Genomic DNA, 23,874 nt, shown 5'->3' with positions numbered 1-23,874 from the left:
TGGTGAATGCAACAAAACTTCCCATTCAAGCTCTCTCAGTTTTTGCCGAGTCATCAACGATGTGTGTGGTCTAGCGTTGTTCTGATAGAAGACGAAGCCCTTTCTGTTGATCAGTTCTGGCCGACTGCTTGCTTCAATTTCCTCAGTTGTTGACAGTAAAATGTAAAATCAATCCTTCGACCAGCTCGTAGTGAATGATTCCCTTCCAAGCCCACCAAACAGTCAGCATAGCCTTTCGAGGTGTCAATCCTGGTTTTGCGACCAATTGTTGAGACTCACCACGCTTGGACCATGATCTTTTTCGCACATTATTGACGTTTTTGATCCACTTTTCGCCTTCTGTTACCATTCGTTTCAGAAATGGTTCGATTTCATTTCGTTTAGCAATGAATCGCAGATGCTAATTCGGTCCAGTAAATTTTTCACAGACAATTCATGTGGTACCCAAACATCAAGCTTCTTTTTGTAACCAGCCTTTTTTTAAATGATTCAAAACCGTTTAACGATGAATATTAAGTACCTTGGCGATATAATGGCTGTTTATGTGACGGTCCTGGTCAATCTTTTTCATAATTTCATCGACTTGCTCAACGATGGGTCGACCAAAGGGAAGTGCATCTTTCACAACGAAATTTTCAGAACGAAGCATTATTGTTACAGCATCGTCGCCGTCAAAGTACTGAGTGCTGTTATTTTTGTTATGCAGATAATGGCATTTATGCTTTGATCAAAACGTCGACCAAATAGCCACCCTGACTCCGTTTGCATATCTCCACTCGTTTACGCCAACTCTCCAGCATTACGGCTATAGTGCACTAAATGTTGTCTTCGAGCTCCGAAAGCATTTTGATTGCTAGTTGATTGACGTAAAGCTTCGACTTAAAATACCCTCAGAGAAAATAATCTAGGCGCGTTAAAGCGCATGATTTTGGCCACCATTTGACTTAGCGAGTCGGCAGACCTTGCACGCCACGCGTCCATGTTAAGACTTCAAGCATGAGATACCGCGTTTTCTTGAAAGTACAGATCGTCCGCGTCAATTTTATCAAATTCCTAGAAAACAAAAATTCCACATCGTGTTATAACGCTTCTTTTTTTGTGCTATTCCACAGTAGCTATAGCGATTTCGATGAGGACTCAAACTCGGTTGCGAACTTAGGGTTGGCAATATTGAAAAATGTTGAATATCGATAGTGTATTGAGTTTCCGGTAGTTGTGGAAGGGGTCTTTATTAAGTAGTGTTGTATTCAAATATAGTTACATTATAATATAAATTTATACATATATATATAAGTGAATACATATATAAAGTTGCTAATTTATTTTCTAACAAATCATCTTTTATCACATAAAACTTTCAAATACACGCTGATCAAATCACTTGGTTTCTTCTTCCTTGCAGCTACATAAAGAGATGTCTCGATGCCTCGTTGAAATCCATTAAAACACTTCTGCGCACTTAGGCAACCATCGGCAACCTTCAGCGGGGGCCACAATTGAACATTAAATCACTTACGAAACCACAACAACAACAGCAATAGAAATCGATAAAAATGCGTTCCTCACCCTACGCCTATCACATCGCCAACGACTTGAGCGAAGAAGAGTCCGACGGCGATGCACTCGACTATCATATGGCGGCGGCCATTAGCTCAAACCATCGCCACCAGCAGCAAATGGAATTGAAATTGAAAGACATACCAGAGAAGTATTTCATGGTGATTGCTCACTTCCTGTCGGGCGATTTCAATGACACCGAAGCGATGGACCGTGTCAACGGGCCCCTACTGAAAGCCAGCATTAAGTCCGTCTATTGGCTGTTCCTCATCCAGTATGCGTTGCTGGCGCTGGCCGGTATTGCCATGAATGTGAGCATTATCGCGTATGCAATGTACAATCGCCTCTATAAGGATGTGACGCACGCATTCATCGTTAATTTGGCGTTGTGCCATTTGGTGCAGTGTGCGCTGGTGTTGCCGATAACGTTGATGGTGATGCTCATACAGAATTGGATATTCGGACAATTTTTGTGCTTCTTTCTGCCAATGCTGCAGGTGAGTCTTTGAAATGAGGGATTGTTTGTAGGAGGGAGTGGTGGAGAAGATGACGGTGTTAAAATGAAAATACTTATGGCTGAAGGGTTGATGAACTTAGAAATGATAGCTATAGGTTGACTGAAAATTTTTGAGTGGTTTTGAGATTATGTTTATGCTAAAATTAAGCTAAAATATGTTTTATTTAACAAAGTCAGATACTTACATCAGTTTCATAAAAAATTAGTTCGATTTGGAAGCCTTCAATTATTATTTCAAGCATCACTTATTATTCTTGACAGTAATGATTAGCAAAATAATAATTCTCGGTTTATTCTTTGTTAGATTATTCATGGAAAAGTGATAGAAAAAATCAGAAAATCCAACGTAGTCCTGAAAGACCGTATTTTTTTTTTTTTGAGGATTCAACAAAGCAGTTTCTACTCTTAAGGGGTTACTTGGGTTACCTCCGCTAAAAAATAGCCTTTTTTCAAAAATTTTTTTCGAATGAACGAAGGAAAAAACTGAAAATTGGATTTTTGCCTGACATTTTTACCAAGAAGTGAAAATTTCAGTGAAAATTTCGTGACATGTTTTTTTTTTTAATAAAGAAAAGCCTTCGTCCTAGCCTTCAATAATTATATATTAAAGACCTGAGTATAATGTTATGAAGATCGATTGACTAGTTTTCGAGAAATGTTGCTTTCAAAAACACAGTTTCGACAAAAACGCATTTAAAGACAGTGCACTCACTTTGGCTAGGCTGGAGCACACAATTTCTCAATGCGGTATCTCCTAAACTATAGTATTACTCGGATTAACTTGAAAATTTAGGACAATATTCAAGAGGTATTATAGAACTTAATAAGACAATAAATCGAGTTATTGAGACCCGTAATCCCACGTAACCCCTTAAATATACTGAGTTTGTTTTGACTGAAATGGTATGAGTTTATTACAGCCCTCCTCTATAAAATTATCAACGATCCGCTTTATACTAAACAACGAGAATGGTCGGAAGAGTCTCTGTTGTGATACTTCTTCAGCCGAATTCTGAAGCTATGATGAGCAGCAGTCTTAAACCAGCTTACAACTGCTGGTGTATTTATGGAATTATTTATTACTTGGTTTCAGACTTGATTGAATAAAAAACGAAGAATAAAGATGAATGTGTTCTGATGTCAAATAAACCAATATTCCGTCGATATTTTATCTGACCTGTCACTGTTGACCTTAACGGTTATAGAAAATTTACTATAACTTCGAACCAGCATAAGTTAGGAAAACAATATCTGCGTTGAAGTCTACTGAAGAATAACTCCACATGAATATACACAGCTTTGAAATGAGCACTTAATTCAGGATCAAAGTCTTCAACAACCAAACTACACTTGTCTATGCATTGTGTAGGTCAGTAAAGTGAACAAATGTGGGCTGTAGTGTGCCTGAGATAAGGAGATGGTAAAATATCAAGAGGCTTCCGCCACTAATAATGATAAATTCTGCATAAGATGTTGAGGTCTGCTATTATTTGGTAGCAACGTATCGGTATGAAAGAAAAATCATAATCTACTTTGCTTAAGTATGCCGTCAGGTTGCGGTTACAACCTCTACAGCTGATTAAACCTTTAATATTGCAGACACTTGTTGTTTTCGGCCCGAAAGACGGACTTGTAGTCATTTAGTTTGAAGCTAACTTCTGAATACGAATTACTTGGGAAGAAGTCCACTCCTGTTCCTCTCTCAATTCAGGGAAGAATGCCACGCAAACCACCAATGAAATTTGTGAAGTTTACAGAGAATCAGTTTATGTAGCACAACAATGATTTCGATGTGAAATATGCACTTTGCTCTAGTTGACCTATCGTTGAGAAAGTCGATGAAGTTATGGAAAAGATTGACAAAGACCATCACATAAGCACCCAATATATCGCCAAGGAACTTAATATTTATCGTTAAACGGTTTTGAACCATTTAAAAATAGGCTGGTTACAAGCAGAAGCTTGATGTTTGGGTACCACATGAGTTGTCTGTGAAAAATTTACTGGGTTGAATTAGCATCTGCGATTCTTTGCTAAACGAAATGAAATCGAACCATTTCTGAAGCGAATGATAACAGAAGACGAAAAGTGGATCAAAAACGTCAATAATGTGCGAAAAAGATCATGGTCCAAGCGTGGTGAGTCTCAACAATTGGTCGCAAAACCAGGATTGACACCTCGAAAGGCTATGCTGACTGTTTGGTGGGCTTGGAAGGGAATCGTTCACTACGAGCTGGTCGAAGGATTGCTTTTACATTTTACTGTCAACAACTGACGAAATTGAAGCAAGCAATCGAAAAAAAACGGCCAGAACTGATCAACAGAAAGGGCTTCGTCTTCCATTAGAACAACGCTAGACCACACACATCGTTGATGACTCGGCAAAAAGTGGAAGAGTTTGGCTGGGAAGTTTTGGTGCATCCACCATATAGGCTTGATTTTGCACCATCGGACTATCATTTGTTTCGGCCAATACAGAATTCCCTTGATGGTGTATAGAAAAGTTGGCTTCAAGAGAAGCCTGTGAAAATTGCTTGTCGCAGTTTTTCCGCGAGAAACCAGAAAAGTTTTACACTGACGGAATAATGTCTCTAGTGAAAAAATAGCAAAAGGTCGTCGATTAATAAAGTACATATTTGCTATATTAAAGTTCATTATAAATATTATATAAAAAAATTAGTTGAAGTTTTATTATTTCTTATCAAGGCTTCTAACAAAGACTTTTCCGACTACCGAATATAAGGTTACTACCAATTGGTTAATAATTAGATAGTAATACTATTATATTTTGCAAAAATTTTATTTAATTGAGGACTTTATTAAAGGATTTTTAAATCCTTTGCCATAATTTACTCTTAGGGCACTATATATTCGTGGGCTCTTTCGTTTTCGAAAGCAAACGTATTTGTTTATATTAATACCTTTATATGACTGAATGTAATTGAACAAAATTCATTCAAAATTAAATCAAATTCCGATACAATACACTTCAATTACCCTAGGCAAAACTATACAACGTGTTACTCGAAAATTTCCAGACACAAGAACTCAGCTAAGCTCTAATTTAATTTTGACCGAGAATGGTTAATCAACTAAATTTAAGCAAACAAACAGTGTACAGTGTACAAACACAAATCGAATTTGATGTCACAAATAACAACATTTATATATATTTTGCACACCTTTGCAACGAAAAAAATAATTTCAGTCGGCTAGGAAAGTGAAAAATGTAATAAAAGTATGTTGCGTATACGCAGTGTGGCACGGCAATGTCTGCATGGCAGCGTGTGCAGCTGACAGCTACGAGTGTTTGCCTTTTGAGCGCGTGTGGCACACAACGCAACACTTGTTTCTTACTCACACAGTTACACACGTGTATACTTATTTATGTACATATATACATACATATATACTATATAAGGCTTACAAGCACCATTGAGGTCGGTGCGGCTAAGTGGCCTTTGGTCGCTGTCACTTGAAATTTGTTGTTATATCTATACAACTGGTGTGGAAATAAAATTTAATTCGCATTGTTATTTCATGCGAGCACTTCACTCAACAACGGCATCACAACATGATGGACCGTCAGCCGTTTGTTGGCACTGTCCGCAGTTTAACCACACTGACATGTCCACACATACATATATATTGTTATGAAGGTGTCCTACGAGACAATACCAGTTAATACGGCTTCAGTGATGCGGCACATTTCGAGCTGCCTTGTCATGAATTCACCATTCAGAAAAGGCATTTGTGACACGTGCTCGGATGCACAAAAGCGTCGAAAGCGGAAACACAAAATTTATTAAGAAGTTTCGCTTTCATTGCCCTCAGCGCTTTTACTCCCACTCCAAATCTATATCACGTATTTTCTTACTCTCTCTCTTATGGTTGACATGACGCGCTCGCGGACATTTTCTGCACATTTATCGATAAAATTCATTAGCGATAATTGCTTTCGTTTTCGACGCGTTCCGCGCTACAATGTCAAAGTGCTGGAAATAGCAACGCCAGACAATAGAAAGCAACAACAACAATGGGAAGGCATAAATTAAATTAATTTGAACGCATTGTGGGTGAGCAGCAGCTGTTGTCTTTATACGCACACACACACATATAAATACTTTCACACTGCTTCGTTGTTCATTACTCCCGATGCCAGTCACCTATAATAACTACAAAAGTTGCTATTTGCTTCGTTTTGCGTTGATTTCATCAGTTTAGTGAAATGAAAATTCTTCTGCCATTCTCTTTAAATAATAAATTCCTCAAGTTATGGGTACTAGTTTCACTGCTTCGCACTGTTGCTCTCCTTGTCTCGCTTTGTTGCACATTTAGCTTCTTTGTTGTGCGCTTTCATTTTGGCTTTCACTTGTTGGGTCAATGGCAGGAAGCGCGCCAATATTTTGGCGCCTCTCAATTTCCTTAAACAGAACTTAATCACCAGATATTGACCTGAATACATAATTATTTACAGTCATTGTCACGCAATATTGCTGTCATCTATTTGTCGTTAATGTGTACGGACGCAAGAGTATCGAATTCGCTTGAAGGCATTGTCGACATTGGACCAAAAGGTAGAATTTGTGCTGATGTTTGTGTCCTTCACGCTTCCATATTCGCATTTTCAAGTACTTTTGCGCTTGCTTTATAAGTATAGACCAGCTTTTATGTTATGTTATATGTACGTACACCTCATTAGGAAGCCTAAAAGGTTTCAAATATTTTCACAGTTGTGCTATAAATAGAAATTATTCACTTTAAAGCATGTAAGTCAGAAAAGAGGTACGTTTAGGAATTCAGTTAGCTCAGATGTACATATATATATTTTATATTTTTGCCTTAATTCGCTAGTTTACTTGTTTAGCAAACGCTCTTTGAAGTTTCCGCTTTAGCCTTACAAAAATACTCAACCCAAGTAAATTCTTTATTTTCAATTTATTATGTATTATATATAGTATATGTATTATATTAGAGCTATATAAATAAGTTAGCGTTTTATTGCTTTATTGCTTGCTTGCTGGTATCCGTTTGTTGTAAATTTCGCTAATCGTCTTCAAATCAATCTATAGAGAAGATCTCAATGAGAAGTTATCTTTGATATTCGATACGTAGGGAGTTGTTTCATTGTCCATTAAAGTTTTTCTGCTAGTACCACTACTGTGGGCAAAATATAGTAAGACTTTTTGATTTAAATGTCGTAGAAAACACCATTAGTGCAAATATTTTTTTTTGTTTAGTGTGGTCAGTGATAACAGTGTTTAGTTTTCAACATTGTATTGTCTTTCTGCAGCAAATTTTGTGTGCGGGATCAAATTTCTGGCGCCGAAACGTTCAGAATGTTGGAAAAGGGCTTCGATTATAATTGTTTGTTGCAAGCAAGTGTTTTTGGTGCAAATTATTTAAAGAGCGTCAAGAACGCGTTGATGACGAACCACGTCTCCGGATGACCATCAACCCTAACTGATCACCAGGTTAATAAAATAAAAGAATTGTTACTTGAGAATCGACGATTTACAATCGGAGATCTCATTGGCATCTTTGGAATATCGCAAGGATCAGTGAAAACAATTTTGAAAGCCTAAGAACAGTGAAACCACGTTTGGTACCGAAATCACTTAAATTTTTTAAAACTCCACGTCGCTTTCAGGTTTGTGAAACAATGCTTTCTGACTACCAGCATATTATGAAAAGTATTATTACTGGCGATAAGTCTTGCATATATGCATACGAACCGTAACCAGACGATCAATCCACCGAATATCGGTGCAAAGGTGAGCCGAAACGGAAAAACCACGTCACAGCAGGCCAAAAATCAAAGTTATGTTGACAGTTTTCTTCGATTGTAGAGGTATTGTGCACTCCGTATGTCTTCCGACCAGCTAGAGTGTCAACAGGCACTACCATTTGAGTGTTATGCGAAGCTATTCGTTGAAAGAAGCCGTTGTTATGGGCCGACAAATGTTGGTTTTTGCTGCACGTAATGCAGCGTCGCATATTGCATCGATTCTTCATGATTAAAAGAAATATCGTGCCGCAACCGCCGCATTCGCCTGATTTAACTCCGTGTGACTTCTGGATATTTAGCAATCTCAAACGAACGTTCCTTGTAAGTCGTCAAATTCTAGTTTATATAAATGTCAATGCTCATGGTCATTTCTGTGGTCTCCGTAATGACTGTCAACTCGTTAGCATTCCTCAACTAATTTGCCAAATCTTTTCTGCTGCTTAAATAAAAATAATATGATTGTCAGGTGCAAGCTATATCCATATCAACCGAGGAAACCGTTCTACGGAGTGAAGCTTCAAAACATGGATTAAGAATAGAATAGCATGTAGGTATAATATGACAAACAACAAAAGAAAACTAATTAAGAATTTGTCTGACGAGTTAAAGAAGCTATTTGTGAATCCATGTTATACTAGCAAGAGACTGAAGTCAACACAAAATATGCTGAAATGCCATGAATGGTATGTTCTTCAATGCAATTTATTGAAACTTCTTGGAGCACTTCGATATGATTTAGTGAACAGAAGCAACATCATTTTATAGAACACACATAGAAATACTAAAAATTAAGTAGCTTATTATCTCTCTACCTTATGGTCTTCATTTTACACTACACTTACTTTGATAAAGGGCGACGCTATCGACCTTAAACTCACTGACGGACCGCTAGACATTAGCTAAATAATATCTACCATCACCTGCACTAGACTTCCTCATGATATCACTTGTATGAGGAGAGCACAGGGAAATCACTGGAAACTATAAAGCTGTTGAGTTTCTAGAAAGATTACTCTTTTCGCGATATCAGCAAGATGTGATTAGTCCGGTTATGAGTTCTAAAAACCAGGCTAGATTACCTAGTCTTCCTTTTCTATATTTTTCATTCCTCAACTTTGCGATGATATTGAAACTGTTATAGCAAAATTGTTCTCCAAATTTTACTTGAGAAGGCAACACAATTTTTTAGAACGCTTTTAATATTTTATTCTCAAAACTCAAGGTAACATAAGTGTCCTGAAGGAAATCCGAAGTTTAAATATTGCAACTGGCAAATATTTGCCGAGTTTTCTATTCCACACACTTATAAAAATAAATAACAAATTTACATGAAAAATTCCAAAGTATTTTATGTTAAACGTTAAAGGTCTCAGATGGTCGTAAAATAAATCTGGTTATAAAATATTGTGTGCATAATACACTGCAGCAACAAAAACAAAATTTAGTAAATCGCCTTTACTACTTGATTGATGAGTTACTCACAGTTAACTAAGTGTCCCATGGGACATCCAAGGGTTAATTAGCATAAAATCTGCGATGATAATTTAATGATTAGCAGCTAAAAGTATGCAAAAGTTATGAGTAAATATCCGCAACACTGCCTACAATATGCAACTCGGCTTACGGAAAAGGTTTAGCTGTGATTCCAGCGCGATTACGACTAACATTAGGCTGCATACTCACACAAACAAAGCCAACTAAATTTTTTGCGGCGCACAACTTTCGCCATTAAAACTACGCGAAAGTGTCATTTGCGGCAGATATAGAAAAGTTTGCGGCCTGAAGAGAATTGCCTTCTGAAAGTTGCACGAAACGAAGTTCAGCGACATCGGCTAATAAATCGAGTGTTTTATCGGAGCAAAGAAGGATGAATAAGTAAAATAAAAATAAAAATAAATATGAATTAATACAAATGTACATTTATAATTCAAAGTAAACATTGCTTTAAAAGCACTAACATCAGCTTGAAAGCTCTAATAAGCAAGCGGCAATTTGAAACGGAGTTAATTATAAAGTTTTCAGCGTCAATTTATAAAAACAACGTTAAAAAGTCAAACAAAATCTCATTGAAGTCGCGCTTTTTCAAGCTGCCTTCACAACAAAAATTTTACTATATATTTTCCAACTATTTATTTGTATAAAATGTCTATTCATAATGTTTGTATTTGCTTTTCGGTTTCAATTTCTCTTCTTTATGCTCACCACAGGACATTCCGCTGCATGTTGCCATAATATCGCATATTCTCATCGCCTGGGATCGCATGCGTTGGCTGAGCGATCCACTGCAGGGCCGTTTGCCGGCCTTCGTGTGCTGCTGCGCGACTTGGCTTACTGGCATGGTGATTGCGCTGCCATATCCCATCTATACGATTTATGTGGAATTGGGGGTAAGTGAAATATGGACAGAGAATTATTTCATTTACAGATTTCATTTATTTGCTTTTGTATTCGACGTGATAAATTTCTTAAATTGCTTAAATTCAAGCTTAAAGCTTTTAAGGAAAGTTCGATGAAACTAAAAATGGTCAAAGAAGCTTTTATCTCAATGTGAAGAAAAGATTTGTGAATCGGTAAGAGAGCTTACAGATTTCTAACAACATTTTGAATTTGGTCATAATCTTCTTAAAACTAAAAGATACCCCATTTTTGGGAAAACTTACTTAAGCTGATTCACTTGTTGTCTCATATACAAAAAACTTTCGATCAAATACTTTATTAGTATGTGTTTCTATAGATTTATTCAAACCGCTGAAGTTGAAGATTCCTTCCCTAATATGAAACGGTTGAAATACTGAAAAGCTCTCAGAAAGCTTTATGGAAGTTTTTACTAAGCCATTTTTGCCACTGTTGAAATACTGAAAGACTCTTATAAAGCTTTATGAATTTCTTACTAAGCCATTTCTGCCACGGTTGAAATACTATAAAAACTCTCATAAAGCTTTACGGAATTTTTTACTAAGACATTTTTGCCACGGTTGAAATACTGGAAAACTCTCATAAAGCTTTATGGAATTTTTTACTAAGCCATTTTTGCACCAGTTGAAATACTGAAAATCTCTCAGAAAGCTTTAGGGAATTTTTTACTAAGTCATTTTTGCCAGGGTTGAAATACTGAAAAGCTCTCAGAAAGCTTTATGGACTTTTTTACTGAGCCATTTTTGCCACGGTTGAAATACTGAAAAGCTCTCAGAAAGCTTTATAGATTTTTTAGCAAACCACTTTTGCCACGGCTGAAATACTAAAAAACTCTCAGAAAGCTTTATGGATTTTTACTAAGCAACCTAGATGTTAAATTTAGTGAAAGTCGATGCATTCTGAACCCATTCCATACATACTGTAACTTTTTGGAATTTTCTGAAAGGTCTTAAATGATTTACAGTTTCGATCCGATTCTGATATCGTATAATAGATTGTCTTGACTAAAATGAATTTGTATCTCATAAAACATAAATCTTATGAAATAAGTGGAAGTAATTGATTTTTTAACGATTTTATAAGAGCTTCAAGGGTAATGTACTCAATCATCTTTCTACAAACATTTTTTGTCAAAAAAAAAAAGCAATAAACAAGGTAGTGTAGGGTATACTTTTATTTAAAGTTTAAATTAAAATTGACGATTTTTCTGGCCTTGAAACTGTTTGACTACCTAATTTTTTCCTTATATTGAGTAGTCAAAGAGAGGAGGGGGCGCGAAAAGGCGACTTTATGGCAGGTCTCTCATAAAAATAATATTTTCTTTACAATTATAGTTGATGTTTGAAAGCTTGCGAAATCATTGCGAAAAAATACATTTATTGTTTCGATGAATTCGAATACACATTATTGGCGTAAAAACGTCTAATTCGTATTTTCTGTTTTGCTTTGCTTCTGAATTCTTCGAAGCTTCGAAAAAGCTTTTAGCCAAGATTAAGTTTAAGAATCCTTAAATGGAAGTTAAAAGCTTTAAAAGTTATATGTTTAAGTATCTTTAAGGGGAAGCTGAAAGCTTCAAAAGTTAATCTTGGGATGAAAGTTAATAGCTTTAGAAGTTAAATGTTTAAGGATCTTTAAGTGGAAATTAAAAGCTTTAAAAGTTAATCAAGGTTTTAAGTTATGGATTTATATGCATGATTTTATGCGGTCTTCATTAGCTTTCATATAGCTTTATGTTGCTTTAAAGCTTTCACGAGAAATTGTAGGCCTTTTATGTTTTACAGCACTGCTGACACTATATTAGTTTTGCTGAATGTCAAAAGCTCCCATAAAATTAGGTTAATTACAACATTTTGTTGTAGAATGGAACAATATGAATTTCGTATATGATTTTTATGGGAAATTATTACTGGTGTGCATATAAAGTAAAATATTCCACAGTTAAAGATTATTTAAATATTAACAAGTCCTTCATACACTTCACTCCGTCAGCAGATTTAGACCAACTGCATAACGCGCTTGTGACTGCCTGGAGTGTTAAGCGTGTGTGTGTTCCACCGGCAGCCATTTCATTTGTATTTGTACTTCCAACGAATTCCTCTTTGTTGTTGTAGTAAAATCCAGGTGAAAATTTATTGTTCTGTTTGCTGTTGTTATTGTTGCCTCTAGTTAAAATAACAGTTTGTATGTTTGCTTGCAGTGTTTTATTGTTATTGTTATTTTCAATTATCGTTCATTGTTATTTCGAATTGTGTTCTCACACCTTCTCCGAAATCGGACATTTATTGCTGTCAATTTCGGCTTTACTTGACAGGCAATGACTGAACTTTCGCTAAAGCTCCTTCAATATCTCGCTTGTTGTTATATAATGGAAATATATAAACATTTACTAATGTTTAATATATATTTAGACATTCTTAGAAATAAAATATAGTTATTATTAGCTGGAATTGAATGTTTGAGCGTTCGAATGAGTGTATTTCAAAATGACCACACCACGCCGCAAAAACAAAACACAAAAAAGAAAAAAAAAAAAAAAAAAAGTTTTTCATCCAAGGACTTGAGTTGATATCTCAAACCCTGAAGGACTAATTTGCTCTATGTTGCCTACACACAGACGTAAGACGGACAAGGCTCGTCACTCACATATTTATATATATATTATAGTTTCTCCGGCGTTACCTTCTTGGTGATTAAAAGTTTCAGGCAAATATAATATACATAGCCCATTCAAGGTATAATAAATACTCACTGCTTAAGTTATTCATTGGAGCATACTATATATAGGCGCATGAAACAATCAAAAAACTATTGCATTCCATGTCTTTTTTAAGAAAATAATTCATATTTTTATTTTATTCTAACTTAGTAGGCTTTAATAAGTATTCAACATAGAAATTTAGAGCAAAAAGATTACCAACCGGCAGCACTCGTCTACTCCAAGTACGGATGTCAAACATTTCTTCGAAGTTTGATGTCAAGAAGAGCTGACATTGCCTGGCCACTCAGCCCACCTGATTTGGCTGCCATTATTTCTTGCTTTGCGATCGCAAATAATTGGAATAAAGTTAATAATTTTATGATTTAACGATAAGTACGAGTGGAGAGGATCAAAAAGTATTTGTTATCAAGAAAAAATTATAACAGTTAAACATAATTCATCTTTACTGCACTTTTATCTAAAATTGTTTCATGTCGGACCACTCACTGTAGCATATTCATCAGTTGGCAGCTATTCCCTTCAGCATATTTACATGAGAATTCCTTCGAACTTGTGTTGTCATCGCCTTAAATGCATTAAGTCATCTTTCTCTAAGCTTGGGTTATTTACGAACACCATTTCGTTGCATAGTATATTGACCATATTTCTGCATTTTTTGCTCACTGCTTGCTTCTTTATTTGTTATTTTTGACATTTGATGGCCGTTAGCCATCAACTTGTGTCAATGTGAATTTATGTCAGTGTGTTAATAAAGTGGCCACTCCGTTTGGGTTTCATTCGCATAAATCAAGTTGATGTTTGATGAAGTCACTTAAGTCATAATTTATTGGGAGCGCATAAACTAGAAACAGTATTCTACTAAGCGGCTTGTTCGAGCTATATAAATGGTGATTTAGCATTTGTTTTTTTTTTGTGGTGTGGTTACTACAAAGCAAGCGCTTGTAATATATGAATGATATATATAGTCTATATGCTAAAAGGCAACAAAGTAAAAAGTACTTAAAGCCCAAATTCCAATGATATTTGAATTATGTTTATATCAATGAATTGTCTTCCATTCGTGGTGAGCATCACACTAAAAAAGCCAATTCTACTTTTCACGCTTGATGACCAGAGACAGCTGGAGCTGAGGAATTTGCCAAGACACGTGATTACTTTGATCAATTTGCCTCAATTAAGCACATGATTTGATTGAAGCGAAAGATGACGAAGAAGAAGTTAAGCGGCTTTAATGAAATTTTCGACTTCACACTTATATACATATGTATATATTTATATGCATTTATATACACATATATTTTATATAAATATAATATTGAACAATAAAGCCGCACACAGCTGGTAATTAGAAACAAAGGAGAAACGAATCAACGAAATATGAGGCATATGAGAGCAGATGAATGAATTTTGAATAGAATTAATTTGAATGTGTAAAAACAACAGTTACGTGCGCGATCAGTTGTAAATAATCTGATTTATTGCGATTGTGATGCCATGCATCAGTGGATACACGCGCAAACAAATATCAGCGTGCACACACACAAAAACACACATACATGCATGTACTTACATGCATACGTGCAAATGCAGATGCTTCGATTCAAGGAGAGTACGAGAAGGAAGGAGAGAGTTTGATGCGAAAAAAATGTTTGTATGTATGTATAGATATTGAGTGATTAAGTAATTTGAGATTTTTTATGTGAAATCAAGCAGAAGCTTTGGGGCACATTTATTTGCCTTTTTAACTATGTATGTAAGTATGTAACTATGTAAGGAAGCACCTTTTGTGTAAGGGAGCACGATTGTAAATAAATTAAAATAAGAAAGAAGGCAAAATGTTAATTTTAGTCTGCTTAGAAGCTATAATACCCTTCACAGGAGCATTTTTCATTTCTGAAAAAGATATAAAAAGAGTTTTTTTGATTTTGTTCGGTTAGTTTATATGGCAGCTGTATGCTATAGTAATCCGATGGGAATAATTTTTTCGGTGATTGTAGTTTTGTGCTGGGAAATTATTCGTAGCGAATTTCATGATGATATCTTGTCAAATAAAAAAGTTTTTCTTACAGGACCTTGATGTTGACCGATCATTTCTTATGGCAGCTATATGCTATAGTGATCCGATCTGAAGTATTTTTACGAAAATTGTAGCATTATATTATAAAATTATTCCTAGCGAATTTCATGATGATACCTTGTCAAATAAACAAGTTTTCCATACAAGGATTTGATTTTGACAGATCATTGCATATGGCAGCTATATCCTACAGTTTCTTCGGATATTATAGCATTGTCTTGGAAAATAGCGTGAGGAGAGTTTCGTAAAGACATCTAGTCAATTTAAAAAGTGTTTTATACCAAAACTTCATTTTGCTTGGTCAGTTTGTATGACAGCTATAAGCTACAGCTATTCGATCTGAATAATTTTTTCGTAAAATTTGGCTTTGCCTTAGGAAACTATTTAAAGAAAATTTCATGAAGATATATGGTCAAAGAAAAAAGTTTTGATTGGTCTATTTTTGATCGATCAATTTGTATGGCAGCTATATGCTACAGTGGGCTGATCCGAAATAAATGTTTGGTGGGCATACCATGTCTTGAAAAAAAATTGAGTGCTAAATTTCATGAAGATAACTCCTAAAATAAAATGCTTTCCACACAAGCACGTGACTCCGATCGTTCAGTTTATATGACAGCTATGTACTTTATAGTCCGATAGCGGCGGATCCGACAATTGAGCAGCTTCTAGGCGAGAAAAGAACATTTGCGATGAGATTCACAATGATTTCTCAAAAACTGAGGGCCTAATTCGCATATATGTTGACGGAGAGGCAGAAGGACATGCCTAAGCCGATTGAGCTCATCACACTGATCGCTAATACTATATACTATATACCTTATATATTGTCTCCGATATTCCCTTATGGGTTGTACTGTAAACTGCGGGCAAACTGATGCTACGAGCACATTTGTCTTATGTCTTATCTAATGTATATATTATGTCTATATATATATATGTGAGCAACTATTGGCTCATAAGCGGACAGCGAGCTATGCATTTAAGCAGTCAAGAGCGGCTCTTACCAGCCAAGCAGGCTCTATTGAATTCGTTTACCATTGCCGTTATTGTGGTTATTGCTGTTATTGTTGTTTTCACCAACGTTACGATTCACTCGGTTCCATTGAATGTGTCACTGACGGTCTCAAAGTGGGAAACAAGTGAATTATGACACGAATCGTGCGCATCACAGAAGCGGCTGGACTCACTTTACACGCTTTCATCTTCAGAACACACACAAACAAACACACTAACACTACTAAGAACAACCAAACACACGCACACTTTCGTTCGAGTGTGTACGTGTCGCAATTCGAGCTTATTGGCTCAATGGATTTCTATGACTCCCACAAGTGGTTGTTATTTGTACTGCTGCTCTTGTCGTTTTTATTGCTATTGTTAACTTATGTGTTTTCGTTTTGTTCGTTCATTGTTTTTGTTGATGAGTCTGTCCCCTTGAGAGCTCGCATAGTGTACGGTATGTGCTGTGTTTATTTGGCTCTTGAGCGCGCAACAGCTGTTCATTCAATCGCATAGTGACGGGTGGCGCCCCTCTACCTCTCCACTGCCGTGCTACAATGGCTCGGCAGTAATTCATTTACATATTGCTTGTGTGTGTGCGTATGTGTGGATAGTTGTTGGCGGCGCACGTCACATTGCATTTGGATTGAACGAGCTCATTGAAGTGGAATTATGGCAACTCAAGTTGACAATTTGAACGACACAAATAATAATGAGTTAATGAATTACTCAGAAGGCATGATGAAAATGCGCGCGCTGACGCTGCTGACGTATAGTTTGTATATTCGGTTGAAGATATTAGCTTTTAACGCTTTGTAGGTAAAGAAGGTCGCTGAAGTTAGAATAGAGATAACAAGTGAGTTTTGTAAACAAAGGGTTCTCATCGAAATTTTGCTTTAGATCGAAGTGAGTGTCCGTGTGCGGAAGACCGGAGGGGGTACGTCTAAGCGGAACTGAAAATTATAGGTACTATATATTATATGTAGGTACCTACTATCGCAATTTGTAGGTTTATTGGGAGACGAAATTGTATGGAAGTTCTAAGTCCAGCTGAAAATGGACTTTAAATAGCACACTTAAGCATTTAAAATTTAAGCCTAATACTAAGATATCTCGCAACTATCTATTGCTTAAAATAAAAAAACAATACCCTTCAAAGGCGCATTTTATGCATCATAAAAGGTATAAAAATATCTTTATTTTGATTTTGATAAGTAAGTTTGTATGGCAGTTATAGGCTTTGGTGGTCCGATTTGCACAATTTCTTCGTAGATTCTACCATTGCCTTAAACAATGATCCCTACTAAATTTCATGAAGATATCTTGTCAAATAGGCAATTTCCATGCAAGAACTTAATTTTGATAGTTCAGTTTATATGGCAGTTTTATGCTATAGCAATCCGATGTCGACGCATCTAACAGAATGAGCAGCTTATTAAAAAGAAAAATGCTTGTAAAATTTCGGATCGATATCTCAAAAACTGTGGGACTAACACACATATAAACAGACAGACTCTTACTCGGCCTTGGCTAAATCGACTCTGCTCGTCACGCTAAACTTTTATATACATATATGATTTATATTGTTTCAGATATTTTCTTCTGTGTTTCAAAATTTTTGCCAAGCTTAATGTAGGCTGTTAAATTTCGATTTTACCGACATTAGTCCTTTGAATTGAAGTTCTCCATTATAAGCACTTATAACTATTAGGGACATATATGATTTTCATACTATTTAATAACTTCACCTCAAGACTTACTTTTTCCATAATTTTATTAAATTATTCCGCTTGGTAACCGGCAATAACGGTAAATAACGGTTATTATAACGGTTATCATACAAATTTTGGACCAAATTATTTTACATCTTTACCAAATAACCCTTAGCTATTATATACCATCAGCCATGTCCACTTTCTTAATTTTTAGATATATAAGTGGTCATAAAAACTGACGGTTGAGAAGCTGAATACATTTACGAACACTAAAAGAAAGCATGCTCTATTTTTTATTTTTTTCAAAACTGAAATTAAAAAATTTTTCATTTCAACACTCAGAATGAAAAGCACAACCACCGGTTCTAACTTACTGCATCTGACGCGGATTTTATATAGTCAAGAACGGTTATTGCGGCGGCTTAACGCTGGATCGAGAAGTTGTGATAAAGCAGTGCTAACTTTATATATATATATATGTAATATTTACACACCACTTCAATTCAAGCTGGCACCATGAGAAAAGTTATTTCTGCGTTTTGTAGCCTGGCAACGGTAGATTATCGAACAATTCTAATAGACCCACACCACCTGCTTAATAGGAAAGTTAAAGTGTAACAGCCCGAAAACCTTTTATGTGTTTATTTACACCCAATAAGTGAAATACCAATGCAAGAAAAATCACAAAGTGACTTCCTGCGCGCGAAGACACTCAATTCGGCCGGAAACTAAGAGAAATGTGTTGTGTTAGAGACGTGACTGTCTGCGCGGCATAAACAAGGCACCTTATTGAATCTTTATTGCTTTATGCCTTTGACGCTGCGGCTATTTCCGGCAGTACACTGTTTACTCTCACCACTTTACTTTCTAGGTGTGGGCTGGGGATCGTTTATCTGCGACTTCCGCCAATCACCAACTGCGCAGCGCTGACCCTTACATAAACGGCTCAAAGTTTTTGCTTCCACATAATACCTTTTCGTGAATATATATCTATGTATACTTAAGCATATATGGCATATTTAGCACTCGGCGCTGACGCTTTTGGCGCTAAGCCGCCAGCTTTATTGCCAGCAACGCCATAACTTTTGACTGCGATGGCACAAAAATATTTTTCGAAGGGCCGCAAAAGTTGTGCTCAAGTTTTTTTTTTTACGTGTTTGTGCTTATTTTCTATTGTTGTTGTGAATTGAGCTGCTGCGCTCTTCAAAGATAAACAGTTGAGCTGCTATTTCCGTTGCTGCTTTTTCGCATAAACCAAATTTGGCGGGGTCCAGAGCCTGATTTTAGTGTCGATCTTTATGGCTTTTGAATTCAAGACGAATGAGCATCATGAGTGGTGATTTTATTTTCAGTGATTTTGTGTTAAATTTTAAAGCATTTTTAAGTTGTTTTTAATATTTTCAGTAAATTTGGATTTCGAGTTACCTTAATGCATCATTTAATTTAGCTAATACCTGATGGTTAATATGGGAATGGTATAAACTCAAGTTTAATTAAATTTTGTTACTCAGCAAACAATTGTAGTCATAAGCATATATTGCCTTAGGAAGTCAATCCAAAAGAAGATCCGTTTAAACGGCATAAAATAATAATCCATTGTTTTGCATAAATACTCCTATATAATGAACGAAAAAATCCTAAAAACTCGACAAGACACTTTGCCTCTCATAAAATTTTTGAGCTGGCTAATATCAATCTCGGCTGTTTCAACAGTTTCACCGAAAAAATGACTGACGAGAGCTTTGAACCTCTTTCTTGTAATACCTGGACAATACAGGAGAAAGAGTCTTTATATTTCCACTCTCAGTGAAGTCTTCTTCCGCCCACAAATCTCCGAGAATATGTGGGTGAGGCGAATTTACTGGAGAAAAGGTACAGGCTGATTTTTCACCTATGGTTTGAAGTTCAAAGGGAAGGTTAAAGAGAAGTCAGGGGGTTCTCTCTGGAGCTATGAGTCTCGCACGAGCTTAGCAAGCATTGATAAACAACCAGCTCTTGTAGGATTGCGAAAGCGTGCTGGCACAGTGTGATACATAAAGGTTCACATTGCCGCCATGATTGGTGTCCTAACAGGACACCGTTTCACTGATACTCACGCGTTGAGACTAAAGAATTTGGAGGATGCAATGAATGTGGAAAATCTCTGTGATATTTCAGAAAAATCGATTGCTTGTAACTCGCTCGTTTTTGAGATCACTTTTTGAGGAAGTATTCTTGCATACTGAAACTTAAGAAATATGAAAGAAAAATTTAAAGAAAATTTTTAAACTAATAATAGTTTTCAAAACTCTTTCATATACACATAAAATAACGTTATAGTTATATGTTGCACCTACAATTTCATTTTACTTTCCTATCTTACCTTTCATTGAAAGGAAACATGTTTCTAATCCAAAAAAGCATCGAAATTATATTAGCACTACGCAACCAGCATCTAAATTAAACTTAAAACTCCAAATATTTCGACTCTGATTTTTTCCAAGAAAATATTTTCTAGATTTCCTTGCCACTCCAAACACAATCCAGTTAACTTCGTTGTACATACACCTCACACACATACACAAGTAATCCCTCGCTCGAATCCCTAGCATATCCTTTGCATATTAAAATGTTAATGCCAATCAAATGACATTGATACAAATGTCCAGTCTTTTAGTTGACTGCCGAAATTCGTGTAGTTCATTCGGAAATTGTATGACTGACAGTCATTCAAGAGTCAGAAACATTTTGCTTTTGTACACAGTGAAGGGTAGCATGGCAGAGAGTGTGACTACTGTAAACTGATTTAACATGCATTGGGCAATATTCATAATGACAGGCCACGAGTAAGACATGGAATGTAAAACAGTTTGCAGTACAAATAATGAATATAGATATATAATATAACTGGATACTCCGCAGTGAAAAAGTGGGTGTGAGGAGAGGAATGGGGATGGAGGGGTATGAGATGAAACACAAAAGGGCTGCTTTCACAAGCGATTCCATTTTAATTAATTCAAGTGGTATCTAGATTAACGGTAGATTCTAAAAGTTATGAAATTCAAATCAGTATAAATATTTGCGCTTTCTACAGCCAGTGCAAAGAGGAGGAGTAGAGGCCATACTACAGCGATATGTTTAGCCAAAAGATTTGTAAAAAATCAAAGCAACATCAAAAAAAATTGATAAAAAATGCAGTTTTTCCCACAAATATGTATATGCTATTATGAAGAACTATCTGCAATTCAAAGCATATTACAATAAATTTGAGTTTAGGAACCGCCTAAAAATAATATAGACAAGCCAACAAAAAACACATCCAAAAGCATTTAACTAACTCGTATTTACTTAAGCGTTTAAGCCTGTCATGTACCAGACAAACAAACAAGTAGAAAGCAAAAAAAAAAAAAAAAAAAAAAAAAAAAAAAAAAAAAAAAAAAAAAAAAAAAATGGAAAAAAATATCCAAAAAATAGAAAGCGAAAAAACATAAGCATAATCATGCATGACCAAATCCGTACAAATCGCATTATTCAAAAGTGTGGCAACACCATAATGTCTGCACAAATGAAATGTGTCCGAAGATTGACTGAATTTGTGCACAACACCAACAATAATGGTACATAACATAAACACACAAATGCGTTCGCCATATCGCCGCACATCCAAGCTTTGTACGCACACATCACTCATACGCTCCGGTACACACTTGACATTCAACTAGCAGTATAATTGCATGCACACATGTTTGCGCACTGAAATGGACACGAGTGTACAGTGACATGCTTTGTACTTGTTATTGTACACAGAATATTACATATAACAAATACATATATATATACTGCCATCATATACCAGCAAAATACGCACCGTACTAAATGAAATCTGCGTGGCAACTTTCCAATTACGCTCGCCAAAAACTTTTGCGAGTTGTTAGCTGGCGGGCGAGTTTTATGTTTTCGCTGTGTAACTGTAAAAGCGTTTTGCATGTGTGTGTGCGTGTAACTCAATGAATGTGTGTGTGCGTGTAACTCAATGAATGTCAACGCATTTTCCACTAATTAGAAATGTTTTTCAACTGATTTCCAGCATATTCAAACCATATGCTCGTACACCGTTATCTGGTGTGCAAGATACGTGTGCGTAAATCTGTAAATTGCTTTGCTAATTTGCGGTTTTTAATTGACATCAAAAGCTACTGCGACAGCTGCAGCGGATGCGTTGAAAGCTTTGATTACCATGTCAAATAAGTTTTGGAAAACGGATTTGCTGTTTTGAAAGAATAAAGTGCGAACTTGTACTTCTATTTTATTAATTTCTCTAAAAGTGCGGTGGGATGTCTGAAAGTATGCGCTTCCAAAGGCTTAAGTCGTGACCTGCCAAACGCGGGACAGTCAAGAAGTAAGTGTTGAGTTATTTCCACCTTATCTTCTTCCATAGAGCTTCTGCAGATCGCTTCTGGTAGAATTCCCATCCTTACTGTGTGGCCGCCACTAGGACAATGGTTCGTTAAAAGTCTCGAAAGTGAGCAGAGACTGGCCTTATTGGAGGCAAAAAGATCACTAGATCTTTTGTGATCGATTTTGAGCCGAAGGTCTTTTGCGACAGTGCATGGTACAGCGAAGCCCAGTTGTCTAACAGTAGAAAAAGAGATGATATGAGATCATTGACCCGCTAGGTCTAGGGTACCTTTTCTTACTAGCGCATCGGCTTTACAGCTTCCTGCGTTTCCGCTGTGGTCTAACATCCATACCAATGTTATTACAAAGACACTTGATGCTATTTATAGCGAAGTTAGGCACTGAGCAAAATACAAATCCTTTCATACAATTGGTGTTAAAGCAAACATTTGGCTTAGTAATAAACTCATTTTGTAAACTATTTTCATGGCATATTTTGAATCAACTGTGTGGCAACAACATTGGCAAAATGTTATTTTGATGACKTATTTAGAGCTTGCCTTGCCTCTCACTATAGGTATACTACAAACTCTTATACAGTGAAAATTGTTGTGTGTAAATAATAGTGCAATCAGTTGTTATATCCGGTCCACAGAACTTTATAGTTAAATAGTTGGACAGCGCAATTAAACTGTTTACGCTGCGCTTCCATCTTATTTTTCTGGTATAGTAATTTATATTTATTAATGTAAGTTTTTGCAAAACTTTTATTGCTAGCTGGTAAATTTAATATGTTTTGCGGCAATTTAAGCCTTTTATTTGAGATTGGGGAGCTCTGTGTTCCAAAAAGGTTCAATGAGAGTTTGGTAAGGTCGAGTTACTTGCGTATAATGACGATGTAACAATACGCCGAATTTGATTGTGAACATACTTCTAGGAAGCACATCTATCTCTACCGGCCATATTGTAGAGCCTTAAAATACCGAATCTGGTCGTTGACTCATTCGATCACAATCGTGGCTCGATGCTGTGGCGCATTACCATCATGTAAAATTCATGAGACGTTCTTTGTTTTCGGCGGTTGTTCTCACGGAAACTCCTCAATATGACCAAATAGAACTACTTCTTAACTGTCTGTCCTCTGGAATATAATGCATTAAACCACGAACATCGAAAAAATAATAAGCATCAGCTCGATTTTTGAGTGAGTTTTGCGTGCTTTTTTTTTGGTTTCGCCTTGTTTTTTTTCCCTACCATTCTGATTATTTTTGATTTGTTTGCATGTCACACTCATAAACAAATGAATCATCGGCAGTTATGTTATCGGTTTCTTATGCAAGATTAGCGTTAGCAAAAAAATTAGTTTAAACCCACCCAAAAGTATCCGGAATCATATTAAATTTCAATTCAAAACAAAATTGTAAAGACTCTAGGGAAATTAAACAAAACCTCAAAACGAACAATGACAGTGATTTTGTTATCTATTTTTCAAATAATTTTTTTTATTTTTTTGGCTCGTAAGACCTTTTGTATAAGATTACAAGCGAATGCAGCTATATGAAAACTCTTATATATGTATGCAGCATCAGCTTAAATCACACAGCACAGTATATCCGTTCTTTTCTTTCCATCGACAGAATGTTTTGTGTCACAACAATATTTATTTAAGTACCTCCATGAAATAATCGAAATCTGTAACAAGTCAGT

The 23,874-nt window shown here is 36.0% G+C and overlaps 1 protein-coding gene across 1 annotated transcript in view; it reads left to right on the top strand.

Moving 5' to 3' along the window:
• Positions 1–1,424: 1,424 nt before the first annotated feature.
• The window catches only part of LOC108966346, a 55,840-nt gene continuing 33,390 nt past the window's right edge, over positions 1,425–23,874 (top strand). Inside the window, exons 1-2 of the mRNA XM_018929195.1 lie at positions 1,425–2,054; positions 10,070–10,249. Of these exons, the coding sequence (XP_018784740.1) occupies positions 1,554–2,054; positions 10,070–10,249 (681 nt within the window). The 5' untranslated portion in view covers positions 1,425–1,553. The remainder of the gene's footprint in view (positions 2,055–10,069; positions 10,250–23,874) is intronic.

Source organism: Bactrocera latifrons, unplaced genomic scaffold (genome assembly GCF_001853355.1).
Source record: "Bactrocera latifrons isolate USDA-ARS-PBARC rearing strain unplaced genomic scaffold, ASM185335v1 scaffold_16, whole genome shotgun sequence".
In the NCBI taxonomy this organism is placed as follows: Eukaryota; Metazoa; Arthropoda; class Insecta; order Diptera; family Tephritidae; genus Bactrocera; species Bactrocera latifrons.
Note: the sequence above shows the minus strand (reverse complement) of the source record. Positions and strands in the feature narration are given on the sequence as shown.